The sequence below is a fragment of the Lagopus leucura genome, unplaced genomic scaffold, assembly GCF_019238085.1.
Source record: "Lagopus leucura isolate 7727_CA_CO unplaced genomic scaffold, USGS_WTPT01 96-21_obj-0_obj, whole genome shotgun sequence".
Lineage (NCBI taxonomy): Eukaryota > Metazoa > Chordata > Aves > Galliformes > Phasianidae > Lagopus > Lagopus leucura.
In genome coordinates, this window is record NW_024969116.1 from 25,844 (window position 1) to 41,967 (window position 16,124).

Here is a 16,124-nt window from a genome sequence, read left to right on the forward strand (position 1 = left end):
TTGTGCATTTTTATTTTCTCAGAGTGCACTCATGGTTGCCCTGTTTCAGGGGGATCTGATATGCAGCATACCTTGGGAATCTTTTAATGCCAGCCAGCTCAGCAAGTCATCCATGCAGCTCTTCTCCATGGTAAGAATAGCTGTGGGAAGGTTGAACAGCATAAAGAGGGAAAAGAAACAACTATCTGCACTTCAAAGATTCCCTTCAGATGAAATAGATATAAAATCCACATAGATTACTGCAGCAGCTGTAAGGTGAAATTAAAAGTTGCCATTGCCAATATATGCATTTGCCTGGAGTATTCTCTGTGTTTACATATTCTGGGATGGACATAGCTGGAAAGGGGTGTATCACTTTTTTTTTTTTTTTTTTTTTTTCCCTTTAGACTGAAGGTGTTGTGACTTTAACTTAGGGTTTGTTAACACCAAGATCGCATTTCCAGTCCAAAGAATTCAGTGTCCAGCATGTAGCAATCTTGATTATATTCCGGTCAGGATGTGGCAGAGATGCTATTAGAAACAAAACAGCTAGTTCTCTCAGACAGTCCCACAAACATGCTTTATGGCATCTGCATCCTACTCATTTCAAGTGAGGCTTTACAGTGACACACTGGTGAAGATTAGTACACAACTGCAGGCAGATGCCCACGGCTGATTCAATTGTTTGCACTGACACTCACAGTTGCTGTAATTGCAGCTGAAATGATACAAGCCATTGCAAAAATCAGACAAAGTGAAACCAACATTGTTCCACAGAGATTTTATTAGTTGAAACACAGAAATGTACAATCCACTGTTTTCTCTTGGAACGAGTTCACCACGGCACTTCCTTTTGCCATGCCTGCAATACTGTCTTCGGTGATTTAATGAAAGAAGATTCAAAAAGTCTCCTTAAAAGCAGAGCTTGTGCAGTAAGGACAATACATTCCAGCCTCACTCGTTCACAAAACTTTCCTTTAAAAAAAAAAGTGATTAAAACATAAAGCAGCATATTGTTTTTAGAAAATCAGTGAGAGCTGAACGTGTTCCTAAGTAAAGAACATTTCTAAGTCAGTTTTAGTTTTCCTGCATGCTCCGTGTGCAGCTTCTGTTGTTCCTTTCCTTTTTTCTCCTCATAATCACTGAACACCTCTAATACTTCAGAGCTGGTATTTCTAAGAGGAGTGACCATCTTCTACAGCCTATGGATGAAGAGAAAAATGGATGTTTAACAGTTGGCAGTATCCAAAACCTTCCTGGGAATAGATTACCATGCAGCCTGTCAAGCAAGTTCTCATGCATCACTGATGACTTCCTTGAGATCGCCTGCACTACTGATGGCTCAGACCAAAGGAGCTGAGATATCCAACTAGGAGCTGAAGATTTAACACATTAATTCCCTATTTGCAAACTAAAAGTGACCTTTGCAGACAAATTTCACTGCAAATGGAAATAACTTTGCAACACCACGCAGATTGTGAAGGCATTTTTAACATTTTCATTCTGGCACTGGAAAGCTTCCATTCAAAAGCTTGAGACTGTGACTGCATCTAATCCTACTTCAACAGCTTAAAAGAAATAAAACCTCCAAACTTACAGGAATGGAAAAAAAAAAGCCTGATTCTGTCTCATGTTCTCATTTGGACCACTACTATTTTTTAAATGCAATTACCCACCTATATACATGAATTCACTCACATTGATCAAATGGGACACGGAAGAAGCAAGGTAGCCATGACTGCAACCAAACCTTTAACTAAATTTCATGTTCTTTTGATTAAATAAAGGACATCATCTCCTCCCAGTAATTAAATTGGTATTAGACTTGCCAATATATTGGAGAAGAGATATCTAAATCCACAACATACTGCATCAGAAAGGAGTTCAGAGAAATAAAAGGCAAGTTTTAAATGTCTCCAGTTACAGCACAGCACTGAGGATGGTCAAACGCCCAGACAAGTTCACTGCAGAGAGACTTGTCAGATCTGATGCTTTGAACATGGGACTCACACCCTTCTCACAAGCGTTCAGCCAGGAGAACACACCTCGTGCATTAGCAGCACAAAAGAGATTCATGCCGGGAGTCAGAGACAGCCATGAAGCCATATACATAAATCAGAGAGGCCACGGCACTGCCCAGTCCTGTGCTCTGGGTGGGAGAGCCATGTGCAGAAAGGGAGCTTCCACACCCTGCTGTGTAGCTACCTTCTGCCTATTGAGAATCTGCCTGTTTTTCTGCAGTGCTTGACTTTATTACCCCAAATCTTCCAGAGTTCAGGGAGTGTTTTGACAACACTCTCAAACACGGTTTGGTTTTTCACCGCCCTGTGTGGAGCCAGGAGTTGCACCTGATGAACCTCATGTGCCCCTTCCAACTCTGGATGTTCTGTAATGCTAAGATGGGCTAGTGGAAGGTGCTCTGTGAAAAAGCCAGATGGAGAGCACATCTGCAAATGCTGCAGTACCAAGCAGTGTTTCCTGAGTGGGAGGCTGTGATCACACCGTGGCTGTGCTGGAGAAGGGCATGCTCCCACACTGTGGGCACAGCACCATGCAAAACAGGCCTGGCAGGGTGACCAAAGGAAGGAACTTCCTCTCTAAAGCAGACAAGACAGAGGAACAATTTACTGTGTGTGGAAGGCCAGGAGAATGAGATACTGCAGCCCTCAACAGATTTATTGTAATAGCATTTAGGTACCCAACCAAATTCTGAGCCACACTGTAAAAAATCACTTATTGTTTCAGGCCAAAAGAAGAATAAGCATTAGTTCCATTCCATAGACCAAGGCAGGGATAGCAGCTGAGCCCAGCGCTCAACTGAGAGATAAGGCTTAAATACAAAGTCCTCCTTCATATAAGCATATACTGACCCATGTATTTCAGAAACCAGGCCCCGAAATATGAGTCTTACCTTCTTTTGTTGCTTCTGTCTGAGGAAGTCAAGAACCTCCTTATGCCCTGTAGCCTTTGCCTGTGAGTAGAAACATGAATAAATCCTGCCATCCTGTGCACCAGGACATGCAAATACTTTCTTGTGGGAAGTAAGAATATATTACCACAATATAATTAAAATCCAATTTAAATTTTAATTCCTCTGAGATAGATGAGAAAGTTCTGGCTCCAACAATCTATTACTTGAGGACAGCACCAGACGAGTTCACAACATACAGCAACCCAGTTTATAGCTCCAGAGCAGCATTTACTTTTCCCAAACTCGTATTACCTGACAGCACCCACAGAGTTAGAGCACTGCATGCAGTATGGCCATGTGCACACTTACTACTTGTAGGGCATTCTTGCCATCATAACCAGTTTGCTCCAGGTCTGCACCAGCCAGGTACCAGGCGTACAGCCCATCCACATCACCTTTAGCTGCAAGGCTGGAAAAAACAAGTATGTTGGTTCTTTCAGTGTATTTCACTGTGCTCCTGTGTGCTGCCTATGAGCTCCACAGGCAAATGCTGAACCAGAACAGGTTCAATATGGCTGCAGGACAGAGACGTAAGGAAAGGAACACTATTACAACAGCTTTGAATAGCTGAGCAAGCAACACAGCTTGATGAATCAGTTCCTTAAATTAATAAGGCTGTGCTATAAGTACTTACAACAGGCTGGTTTCACACAGTGGGTGTGACTATGACCAAGGGGGAAAAAAAAGTCATTCAGTTTCATATTTCACAACACGGTATTTATCTCATGAAGTGAGTTGGGGGGAGGGCAATGGCTGCATCAAGGTGCAGCTGAATAAGTGAGGGAACAGATGTGCTCATAATCAGTCTGCCCCGTTTGAAGCCACTGAGAAAAACCCTTCTTAAGTTTGCACACTACCAGAAGTTAAAACAGCACATTTACGTGTTATCCTTTGAACAGCCAGCTATGATTTTTTTTGAGTTCAGGTAATTTGTAAGATTTAAATAGGTAGCATTAAAAAAACAAAAGGAAAGGAAAGAGAAAAAGGCTGTTGAAGATACTTTATCTGCCATACATAACAAGCAATAGTAAAGCTCAACATTAATCTTATAGAAATTAGTGAATTAACGTTTTCTGAGCAATGTATGCTAGAATGTTTCTTTGCACATCTTCTGGGGGTCTCACCTGCAGTTCCTAAGGTTCCTTTTTAACTTGTTTCTTCTAAAGGGCTCACAGTCTGCACGTGCACAGAGCATGCCTGTCCCTATCAACTCTGCAGGCTAAGCTGGGAGGGCTGCCTCCGCATTTCTAAGGATAAAAACACACCAGGCCACAGAACGGAGAGCAGCTCCTTGCTGCATGCTGGGACTGTCTGAGCACAGCTCCCTGATAACCATCAGATGAAGCTGTAGCTCATTATGAGGGGGAAACCCCCAGTACTATTAAGTTCAACATTCGCTGCCTGAAATGCTGCTTGCTGTAGAGGAACGGCAGTGATGGGCTCCAGAATGATGAATGCCTGGGCAGACCAATGGAGAGCAGGGTGTGCAGGAAGATGCAAGGGGCAGTCGGTCAGGTAAGCTTATGGAAGAAAGCCTAAAAGCAAGTCTGAAAATTTCAGTTTTCTGCTAGACCGAAATCACCTCTGATGTTGATTAAATCTCTTAAGTACCTGAAAAACTGTTTTCAGGGGAGTGGAAGCCTCTAATTGCAGCAGCCTGAGGAGAAAGGCAGAGAGAAGCTTTCATTCACAGCAGTCCCAGAAGTTGTGCAGGAAAAGAGAGTGAAGAGGATCTCCATATTCCTCTTGCAACCCTGCCAGCCCCAGGGCAGGGCTGAGGCCCACAGCTGGGACTCAGGGAGACAGGGATGTGGCAGTGGGGTCTGACGTCAGGAAGAAAAGACCAGTAAGCCATTAATTACAATTGCTGTTACAAAAAGGGCCTCTCAGAAAACAGATGAAATAGAGGAAGCAAAGGCAGTCTAACAGGAAACTCAGTGGGAAGCCCTCAAGGAAACTGTAGAAAAAAGTAAACTTTAGTAAAGAAGTGTTAGCAAATCAGAGAAGTTGCTTAGCAGTCACTTCAGAACACAGTAATTACTGTTCACAAAGACTTGCTGTTGACACTGACAGGTCCCAGAATGAAGGAATGAACAAACCAAAAGCTGAGCAGGTGGGCTGCACTCAAACACTTGGCCTCAGAATGTCATTGCAAAGTGGAAACCACTCTGGACAAAGTCAAGAACATTCAGAGCTATTACAAACACAGGGCAATTCAGCTTCATCACTGTAAGCAGCAAACTGCACTTAGAAACTAAATACCTAATTAGCACCTTTTCAGAAAGAGCAGTTCAACTCACAGTACCACAGGTCAACAGCATGAAGTGGTCTCTATCTGTGATATTTTAAAGCAATCCAAATACACAGAAGTATCTTCAATTTTGCAGCAGCCATTTACCGATCAAGTTAAAAACGTATTCTGAGGACTGTGACCAGAGAACAAAATACAACAGAGCTACAGAATTCAGATACAGCTCTGAACAGAAGATACTGGCCATTCATTAAGTTGATTATAATCAAGAACACCATGAAGCATTTTCTCTAACTTCAGATCTCCATAGCCAAGCCAAACGCATCTGCAATTCCTTCACACTGTAAGCGTACTTCATAGAGTCAAACATATATATATACATATATATATATACACACTGTGTGCAGCAGAAAAATCAGAGAGATGCTGCGCTACAATGTCATATCATTTTTGGAAGAAATGATATGATTATGCACCATTTTGCAGTTTCAGCATTGCCAATGTAGTTATGATGATGACAGGAGAGCTAAAATACTAGAAACAGCGATAATCCAATTATGCTGCCTCATTTTCTGCCTCCCCGTCACACCAGTATCAAGCAAACTGAGTTACAGCTGTTGGGCAAATTACACCAAAAAGCTGCTTGGGTTTCAGAGGGCTGAGAAGGACAAGAGCCAGTGCGGTTCTAGACCTGGGAAGGAATGTGAGCAGCTAAATGACACTTTGGGTTCCCTCCTGCCACCTACAGTAACAGGATTTCATCTTTCCAAGGAACACAAAGCTCTGCTCTTCTGGTGATTTCCTATTTCAGTGCTTATATAAAACAATCAGGAAAGACCTTCTGTTTTCGGATGCATCATCAATATTTATTTATTTTTTTAAAGAAAAAAAAAAAATTAAAGTACAAAGCATGGGTTGTCCCATCCTGAGCATATCTGGGAGTGCTATTCCCATCCAGTATTTCCACATCTCTCATAGCTGCAGCAGACTTTTTGTAAGACAGGAGGCATTGTAAGCTTGGCCCCAGTTTGTACACAGACACATTTATTTCTTCTATTATTCTATCTTACACTATTTCTGCACTTCCATTGTATATAATTTTATGTAATCTCAAAAAAAAATGACATAGAAAAGTTTGGTTTGGTTTTATTGCTTCTACTTAATTTTGTGAGGTACAGCCTTGAACAGTGTCTCAGTTCTATACAGACTTCTTTCCTATCTAAAACAAAACCAAAAAGCAACTGTTCATCAACTGCAGAGCATGACAAGCCTTCAGAGTATGGCTGCATGCCCCAGTATGTCTGATCATGGCCTGTTTCTGCAAAGATGCCAATGCTACTGCAGTACGAGAGGAGATTCTGCCATTTTTAATAGATAGGATGCTAACATTGAGATCTATTTTGCATTTCAAAACAAAGCTATGGACCAGATTCCCAGCATCAACAGAGTGATTCTAAAGAGCAGATTAACACCTCTCACTTCCTCAAAATAAAGTAAATGATGAAACCATGAAAGATTTAACAAGATCACTTTGGCTGCATCCTTGTGCATCTCCACTTCATACATGAGTTCTTATGTACACTGTCCAAGTCCCAGCTCTGGTGGGTACTCCTTTCCCTCTCAAACATCACCAGAGCCAACAGAGCACATTTATTTTTATCTCCTTCCCAAAATTATGAGTCTGAACATAAGGAAATTGAGGAGGCAGGGCAGAAAATTCAGTGTTTGTGGCTTTACAGGAAAGTCAGTTTGTTTGATGATAGGTAAGTAGTAATGGCAAAAACGTGCTTCTAGTAACGGAGAACTGTATGGAGAAAAAAGATGAGCTGGTTAAGGGCAGTAACCCAGAGAGTATCAGATAGCAGGCAGCTTTGTTGTACTCAAATCCAAGAAGCAGACACAAAATCATAGAAGGGCCTGGGTAGAACAGGACCACAAAGATCATCTAGTTTCAACCCCCCTGCTATGTGCAGGGTCACCAACCACCATACCAGGCTGCCCAGAGCCACATCCAGCCTGGCCTTGAATGCCTCCAGGGATGGGGCATCCACAACTTCTCTGAGCAACCTGTTCCAATGAAATCCAATGACATACTGACATGAGGACAAATTCAGAATGGTACAAACTGCACCTTAAGGTACATTATATAAGGATAGAAGAGACATAGGAAAATAGTTCAGATTAGGTGAAGGGAAGATGTTACAAACAGCCTGTTCTATCAGCAGCTCAGCCATGTGAAAATGCTGTTTTTATATTTACGTTACCACCATTAATAAAATATCTCCAAACCTCAAAGCAAAATATTAGTTTTGAACAAGAAATCATGCCATACAGATGCAGTATGTGCCACGATCCCTGAAATGCTGCGACACACAGTGTCAGAAGCATTTTCTGTTTACAGGCCCCTTGTTCTCTTTGCGGACGCCCCACTCATGTCAGGCAGCCAAACAGGTTCTGCACGTGGTGCAGCACTAAGCAAGGGGCCAACTTATTTGCAGAGGAATTCTCTAAGCCACTCCTCTCATCTTGATGGATGGATACAATGCAAAGGAAGGGCTCACTTCTGTGCTATCACCTGCAGTGCCCTGTGAAGCACATATCAGTGGTAAAACTCCTATTATCCAGTCTCCCCTGAGTAAATTACAACAACTCAAAACCTTCAGCTTGTATTTGTTCATTCTGGAATTATTTAAAGAACAGGGTTCAGTCCCTACAATAATGCATACTTACCCAGACCTTATAGATTTGAGGATGATGTGCAGTCCTCAAATTGAGACTTGCCCTGCCCTGATACAGAGGCTTGTATTGAGGGATGTTTTTGTTGTTGTTTGTATTTCAAAGGAGAAGAAGAAATGAAGTAAAAACAACCAATAATGTTAGGAAATTAATAAAAGCCTTCTCACAATTTTGAACTCAAAACCTTGAAGGGAAAACACAAAATCTGGTATCTATTTCTTTTTGAAATATGTACCCTTAGCATTAAAGCACATAGATATATTAACAGCAACTGTATGTAAAACCTGCAACTGTACTGTTGTAATAGAAGATTATATTCGCTTAAAATTAAATACAGAGGTGGTGAGCACTTGCTGTTTTGGAGTGAAATGCATTTGACTTACATATTTTGAGAAAGACACTTGTTAAAGTCGCTCCCATCAAGCAACAAGAGGATTTTATTTTAATAAAAACTATGCACTATGGGCAACTTTGTTTTCAAATAGAGATGCTATTCAAAAATCTATTTCCTTCTCACTGTTTGAGACTGAAATTGCCTGCAAAAAACTGTGTGCTGTCTTCTCGGTCACTTATCCTCACAATATTTCTTTACTTTGGAGCCCTCTTGACTTATTGGTGTTGCAGTACAGAGTTGATAATAAATTTCATCACTCTCTTGTTTCTTCATTATTAGTTTCGCACAGGAGGAGTCACATGTCATGTGCCAGGGACACAGGGAATAACTTCCTTGAAAGCTGTTCTCCATTCTGAGAGCCTCCTCTGGAAAATCCTTCCCTTCCATCTCAATTTTAGGGCCCCACCTTCCCTAAAATCACATTTACCTGCAAAGTATTGTTCCAGTGTTCTCCAAGTCATGGCTTGAAAGATGAGCTCCTGTTTCTCGTAATAAATTGATCACCTGTATGTGCCTTTAAGAAAGAAACAGAAAAGAAAAAGAAACAATCACAGATTTTGAGAAATTTCTGAAACCAATTTCCTTCCCTTTTCCACAGAAACTCTGCCAAGCCATGGACAAGGCCAGCCTCTAAGATACTGTCCTGGGTAGAAAATAACATGACAGATAAAAAAAATCACAAAATACATTTTCACGAGTGGCCTAACGGAAGGTTTGGAACTTGGTTCCAAAGGAAGGTGACTGTGCTCCTCTGCCAAACAAATAATCTAGGTCACAAACCTAAAAGCATACTGTTTTCTCCAAGAAAGGGCGAGATGGCATCAGCAGATCAGATTTCCTATTTCCTCTTTCAAATAAATTACTAGACCATACTTAGAGAATTAGAGTGTTGAAGAAAAGACTTGAAGTTTCTCAAGCCACTGCCTAAACTCATCTGTATTAATTCAAAATAACAAGTAAGTTCGCTTATTTGTGCTACATCACTTGCATTTTCTTGGAGGTAGCCACAGGCCTTCCCATTTTAGAACTGGACTAAACTACTTACTTAATTCCACTGCTTCTCTTTAAGAAACTGCATCTTGAATGAGAAGTTACTTTAATGTTATCCAGATTAAGTCTATGTAATCTTATATATTCCATGTAAGGTCTATCTTTATAAATTAAAAACTAAACACTGTAGTGGCAATGTGGGAATCATTTTGCTTTTTCAAACATGATTTATTTGCCCTATCAGATGTATTTTTTCAAAATGTACTTAATTTCAATATATATATATATTTGTTTCGTGGCAGGCAAAGCATTGCTGTAACAGCAAGCACCACAAGTTGTTCATCTGAAATATTTTCTCAGGAAGGTCCCTTATAACACAGCTTGTCACCCACAAGCATCCCCTTGAGAAAGTAAATAATGACACTGCATCCTATTTTTCAGCCTGCAGAGGAGAATGAATTCTACATTTATGAATTCTTAGACCAGTAATTAGCTGAAAAGTGTTATTTTTGATACTGTGACTATGAAGAGCAAGAAAGCATAGACCACCACTCACATTTCCATCACTCAATGCGAGAACTATGCGGGGCTAAGCTGTGCAGCAGCTTGTTCCTATTTGCGTTCAAATGGCATCTATATTCTCAGAAAACTTAAGCCCTATCCAGCCCTATCACTTCTTACATTTACCCACGAGAGCGTTATTCAGACTTCAAGAGGCTGGCAGTGCATTTGCTGATATGTCTCATGCACAAGAGAGGTATTTGTCTTTAGACGTTGTTTCTGCTCTTCTATGGCTTTGCCAAAGCCTCAGAAGGACCAGTGGTTTAACTGATGTCATGAGCAATAATATTCCTGGCAATGGTTCAAATGCGACTCCCTTTCTAACATGACAGCACACAACCAAGAGCAGTGCAACTGCTGGATAATTAAAGTATAAGTTTAGAGAAAAGACCAATGTCTCCATGTTAACCTGGAGCGCAGAGCTGCTTGTCCAGTCCAGCTTCATCTAATAAGCAAAACCATGAGCACGCGTGGTGCCTGCGAGCTGCTCCTGTCTGCCTTTCCTTAGCTCCCTCTATTACCTAACCATGGCTCTGGCTCAGACACAGCCCATACAAACAGTGCTATTTCATGTTACTGAAATTAGCTTTTTGATACTGCCACTGACATCTATTTGCTCTCCAATGGAAAATATAACAGACCAGAAGTGTTTCTAGTGTCTCCCCTGCTCTGATTCTATTACTAATGATAACATTGAAGATTAAAAAAACATGTATAATAATAACAATAATAAAAAAGTAAACTAGTATTTTAATGACTTCAAATATCTTCAAATATCCATTCCCATGCTCAAAATTTAAGATCCAGATAAAGACACCAGAACTTCTGGCTCTGACTTTGCAGCCACCACGAAGCTGCACAGTACGTATCATCCTGGGCTTTGACTTGGCAGACACTTACAGAAGGGAATCGACTTCAAAAGGCATGAATCACACATGTGAAACAAACACACATGTAAGAGTTTGCAAGGTTGGGGCCCTAGGGTATACACCTTCCACCAACTCTCTTTAAAGAAATGCAGGTGTAATGTATATCCAAACTTGACAGGCTTCATTCTTTTTAATGCTTGCTTCCCTAGCAACTGCAATGGTTATGGCAGGATGAGCTTAGTTTCACTTCTTCAGTTTTCTACAGAGTATCAGTGGGAATTTTATGCTCTAGGATTGTAAGGACAAATTTCAGAATACTTTTCTAAACTTCAGTGTTTAAATTCTCGCTCTGCCTTCCATTTCCTGAAGTAATGTAAATGGAACCTTGCAAAATATCAAGTATTTAAATTTTTAGTTACGTGGGAGGTAATTTTACTGCCTCTAATCTGATGTTCTCACAGCAGCACACCAGAAACTCCCTGTTTTCAACCTCTTACCACTGTTCTATAAGTAAATGGAAGTGCTTTTACTACATAAAATATACAGTTTTTATTCAAGACATTTTCCTGCTTAGAAAAGTTTCTGTTATTAAGAAAATATTATTCTATTGTTTTGAAAATGAATTATCCCTGGAGGGTACTCTAAGAAGTTAAAGGAACGCTACTAATTTTGATATGTCAAGCAACTGGCCTAAATTAACAGTGGTCTGTTTAACTTCATGCATAAAGTGAATGAGACTACATGTAAATTGCAGTTACAAATGAAAAAGCGGAAATGCAGTACTTTATTTCTCATTTAGAACTGGACTCCACATTTTACCATCTACAGAAATAAAGAGTCAGGTAGAGTATAAAAAACCCAAAACAACAACAAACAAACTTAAGAGACTACCTCTGATACAGATCAAATTGCTGATCTATAAGCGTCAGTACTATGTTAAGATGCTTTTAAGAAGAGACATAACTCCTGATCATCTTTACACGTTATGAAATGGAAAAGGAAAATCAGTCATCATTACACAGATTTACATGCTAGGTTAAAAGGCAAGCTGCTGAACAATGTGACATAGAAAACTGAAGGAAAGCTGCTTTTAAGATGAGTGGATTCTGTACTGCAATTATATTCCAATTAAGCAAATATTAATTCTCAGAAAATGGGATTAAGCTGATGCAATATTCAGTAAAATTGAGAAAGTTACAATATGAAACATTATAAAGCACTGACTGCTCATTAAAGTTGGTTTTCCCCCTTCCCTTTCTGCACACAGTACATTGCATCAGGATAATCTTCACTTTCAGCACGCAACCATTTAATAAACAGAATTTAAATATTTCTGTAGCTCAAATCTTTTTAGTGGGTATCTAATTACACACACATAAAGCTGTCTGATCTTTGCCCATCTTCTTGCAGGCTTATCAGAGCGAAACACAGTGTGAGTACACAGGAGATCATAAACACAAAATTATGAAATTACTTCCAAGTCAACTCTTCCTCTCATTACAGCAGTTGAAACAAAAAGAGAAACTGAAAATGGTTATGGTTCAGTTTCATTTACAGTTCCCAATATCAAAATGTGTGTGCAGTTTTAAAGAGCTTAAGAGTCATAGCAGGAGTCTTAATAGAGGAGTGGCAATGCTAAAGAATCCAAACAACAAGCTCATGTGAAATTCCTCAGGCGGTAGTTGGGTGCGGTAAAAAAAAAAAAGTAGGTGCCTGATTTGCAGGAACATCTAATGGTATCTAACGTTTTAGCATTTTCTCACATTGGACTAGAGCCACTTCTATTCAGCTATGAGGTTATTTGTTTGATTTGCTGTTGGGCTTGTTTTTGCTTTAAGACTTCAAGGGTTTGCCACTGAAGAGCTCATATATTCATAAGACTAAGCAACAATTTATGAATCCATAAGGGATCATGCAGCAGGTATGGCAGTAGCACAGCGGGGCCAAACAGGACTTAAAATCTCAAGTTAACAGGGCCTGTTGAGTTTTCTTGCATCTGGTGGTTGAGACAGGCAAAAAAGTTACTTCTGTAGCCAATGCAAAAACATGGCTGTTAGACCTGCCAGGGAGCAGTCTCCAGCCTGAAAGACCAGGTGAACTTGTCAACGTGAGAAAGCTGTAGGAATATCTGGGGACAGACACCCGTGAAGACCATTACAGTTCTACCACTCCAAGCTCCTTTATGTAAAATAGCTTCTCTCCTGCCATCATACAGACTGAATATGAGATAAGGAGCTGAAAGTGGATCAAAGAAACAAGAGATTAGGGCATGCAGCTTCTAACACGTTGGAAGACCAGTGGCTCTATGAATCCCCAGGCTATAAAAAACAACTATTTTAAAATTAAACGTCTCCTAACTGATGACTTTTACACACTATGTCATGGCCGTCCCTTAAGAGCATGCAACATGGAAAAGACCAGTACATCACTTGTCCATGACTATCATTCAAGAACTACTGACATTCAGAACAACAGGAAGAGGAAATCCACAAAGCAGGCAGAGCCACACAGACATCTCATATTATTATGAGTGGGTGGAAGAGAAAAAAATATATATATAACATAAAAGTCACCCAGCAAGAGACTCAAGCAAGCATAGGTGAAAAGGAAAGACTAAAACATGACAACCTACCAGTACATTTTGTGCCAATTGAAACAGTCTGGTCTTGATGAGAAAGGGGAGGGCAGAAAGAAAACAAACTGCCCAGGGTCCTGCGTTCACACTTCTGACGGTCAAAATGAGTTTGGCTCTGTTTTATAAAGAAGTCTCATAGCAGAAAGTGGAGACCTGAAATTACGGACAAAGCCTTGGCAAGAAGGCAGCAATAAGTCACCTTATGCTAAAATTCTACATGCGTACAAAGCTTTTTGCTTTAATTTTCTGTTATTTCAAAAATAGTTTTAATTTAGGCTAGTCACATCCTTTGAAACAAAGCTGTTTTGTGTTATTTTCACTGCTGTCATTTACGCATGATCGCTGAGATAACACAAGGCCAAAAAAATAGGGATGGACTTTAACATTCAAATTGATGTAATGTTTATAAGCTTAACACAAAGTGGTATAGAAATTGTTACCTGAACTTGATCGCATTCATCAGTGGGGTAGATCCGTATCTGTCTCTAGCGTAAACAGTTGCACCAGATGTTAACAAATACTCAACTAATGGTAAATGCCCTTCAGAGGCTGCAATATGAAGTGGAGTTCGGCCATCATAGTCTTCACAGCTTAGGTTTCCACCCTACAAAAGGACAGGTCTTTCACATGCTAAAAAGGCAGTGGCTGCACATTAAATTGTTGGTACAGCAAACCACGACAAGCTGTACCGCCAAAATATTAAGCTTACAAGTTTATCTCATAGTGATATTTCTAGCACCAGTACAGGTATTTATTTCACTCTCCTTTTCTCATTCCAGCCCCCTCAGATAGGCTTTTTGCTGCTCTACATCACACAGCAGCTTTGTGCCTAGAGTCTCCTAATTTTGTCTACGTTTATTGTTATTTTCAAGATACATTTATCCTTTTTCTAGACCCATTATCAAAGCCTCTAGACTAGAGTTAGAACAAGGAAAATTAAAAGAAAGAGGTGTAGAAAATGATACCGGGTAATAGGTATTTCTTTTTTCAAGTATAATCCAAGCTAGAGCTATGGGGAGAGCCAAAATCCTGATTTAACACTGCACTGCATTTCACTTAAATATAATTTCCAAGTTCTTTTTTTTTTTTTTTTTTTAAATCACGACAGATTTACATCCAAAAGCTGGATACTATGAATATGCATAAAGAGAGTTAAATGAAAGAAGGCAGCACAAATCATTTTAAAGCGTTCCACAGTTAGCAGATAAGAACTTGCATATTAATCTACCTGTATTTTTGCAGTTCAAAAGAAAATGAAAGCAGCTGAGAACCAGATAGAGGAAAGAACACACCAGTTTTGAAGGCAAAGTCTGAAGTGCCTAGAAACTAGTTCTATTAGTCAAAGCACCTTGATTTTAAGACCTATATCGTTGCTTCCCAGAGAGCATTAGCTTCCTCCTATCATGTACAATACTCCTATATTCAAGCTCTACTTGAATACTTATTCACAAACTGTGAATTTCACATTACCATTTCTGCTATGGCTCTCAGTGCGTCTATGTCACCCAGTTTAGCTGCAGCACAAGCCAAAGGTGGAATTAATGCATCTCTTACAGCTTCTAACTCCTGAGAAACAAATAAAAACAAACATTTAATATCAGCCTTGCCTGTAATGTGATTAAAATCTAAGCCATAAAAACTCTGCCCTTACGCTTTCATGTAAAGTTTTCAAATTAGTCATCTGGATATTTTAAAATGGTAGCATTTTGTTCTTGGAAGGAAAGAAGTCTCCTGTTTACTTTACATTTTGTATCTCTCCCATCCATGATTTATATTCCTCCCTAGCAACACTACAATTACCTGGTATCTATATATACCATTTAAAGTGCACATACTAATTACCATCTCTGCCCTGCCACAGTTACACACCAGTACAGTAAGAGAAACAGGGCTGGTAGGAGTTAGAGGAGATCATTATCATTTATTCTCGTCAAGAATGAATCAACTTTAGTCATGTGAGTCCTCAGATATTTGTGTAATCTGTACTTCCAAACCTCCCATTTCTCATACTAAAGAACTAAATAAATTCAGTATTCATATAGCTGTTAAAAATCTCATCTTCCCTCAAAACATGTCAAGAGGAAAGCAAACGCTTGTATCCAAGAACCAGTACTATAGTTTCTGATTTTCCAATTGAGACTAATATTAAAAACCACAAATTATACTTGTGTAACGCTTCCTCAGTATCATCCTTCTATGACTGCATGCACAATTAAGCTGTTATACCCCTTATTATTTGGCTTGCTCCAAACTGTCAATACATTTGACCACAAAAACACACAGCACTTTTTCATATCATTGATACCCTGAATTACAGCAACTGTCTGAGGCTTGTTATTGTAGCCAGGCAGCCAAGAAAATAAAGTCAAGATGGGGCTACAAAGAAAGAAAAAAAAATAACAACTAACAAAACAGCAAATTTAATGTGTTTTTAATTAAAACCATTTTAATGCCCTGCTTGTCATTGTGTCCTTTCTCTCCACCCCAGCTGGTTAGCTGGGGCACTTGGTACTGAAAAAATAATCTAAAAGTTTCAGTGTTCCATTTTTCTTTCAGCTGTAAACTAGGTTCATTTAACTGAGTTTATAGATTTACATGAGTTTGGGTTTAAATATTTAAAGATATACCTCCTTGCAGCTGATACTTAGAGATCTGGCAATCACTTGAATAAACTTGCTATCTCTGAGAGAGATCTTGGCTCCTGTGGGTACAACAGTCATTTCTCCTCTTAGATTCTC

General features: G+C 39.7%; 1 protein-coding gene across 2 annotated transcripts; it reads right to left on the bottom strand.

Moving 5' to 3' along the window:
* Nucleotides 1-745: 745 nt before the first annotated feature.
* LOC122194022 (60 kDa lysophospholipase-like) lies at nt 746-16,118 on the bottom strand. Of its 2 annotated transcripts, none has more exons than XM_042894934.1 (7): nt 16,014-16,118; nt 14,857-14,952; nt 13,827-13,990; nt 8,759-8,845; nt 3,260-3,359; nt 2,891-2,950; nt 746-954 (listed from the first exon to the last, which is right to left on the bottom strand). In XM_042894934.1, the coding sequence occupies exons 1-7, from the start codon at nt 16,104-16,106 to the stop codon at nt 934-936; spliced, it is 621 nt and encodes a 206-aa protein (XP_042750868.1). In that variant the 5' UTR covers nt 16,107-16,118; the 3' UTR covers nt 746-933. The 2 variants fall into 2 exon arrangements, with proteins under 2 accessions (XP_042750868.1, XP_042750867.1); XM_042894933.1 differs by having other exon boundaries at nt 746-1,181.
* Between the last annotated feature and the right edge of the window lie 6 nt (nt 16,119-16,124).

What these genes read in the sequence shown, in the direction of transcription:
- LOC122194022 (XM_042894933.1), bottom strand. Translation starts at nt 16,106, where the DNA reads ATGACTGTTGTACCCACAGGAGCCAAGATCTCTCTCAGAGATAGCAAG. An exon ending in ATGAATGCGATCAAGTTCAG is followed by an intron (nt 8,846 to 13,826) that starts GTAACAATTTCT and finishes TCTTTCTTAAAG; the next exon opens with GCACATACAGGTGATCAATT. An exon ending in GCAAGAATGCCCTACAAGTA is followed by an intron (nt 2,951 to 3,259) that starts GTAAGTGTGCAC and finishes TTCTACTCACAG; the next exon opens with GCAAAGGCTACAGGGCATAA.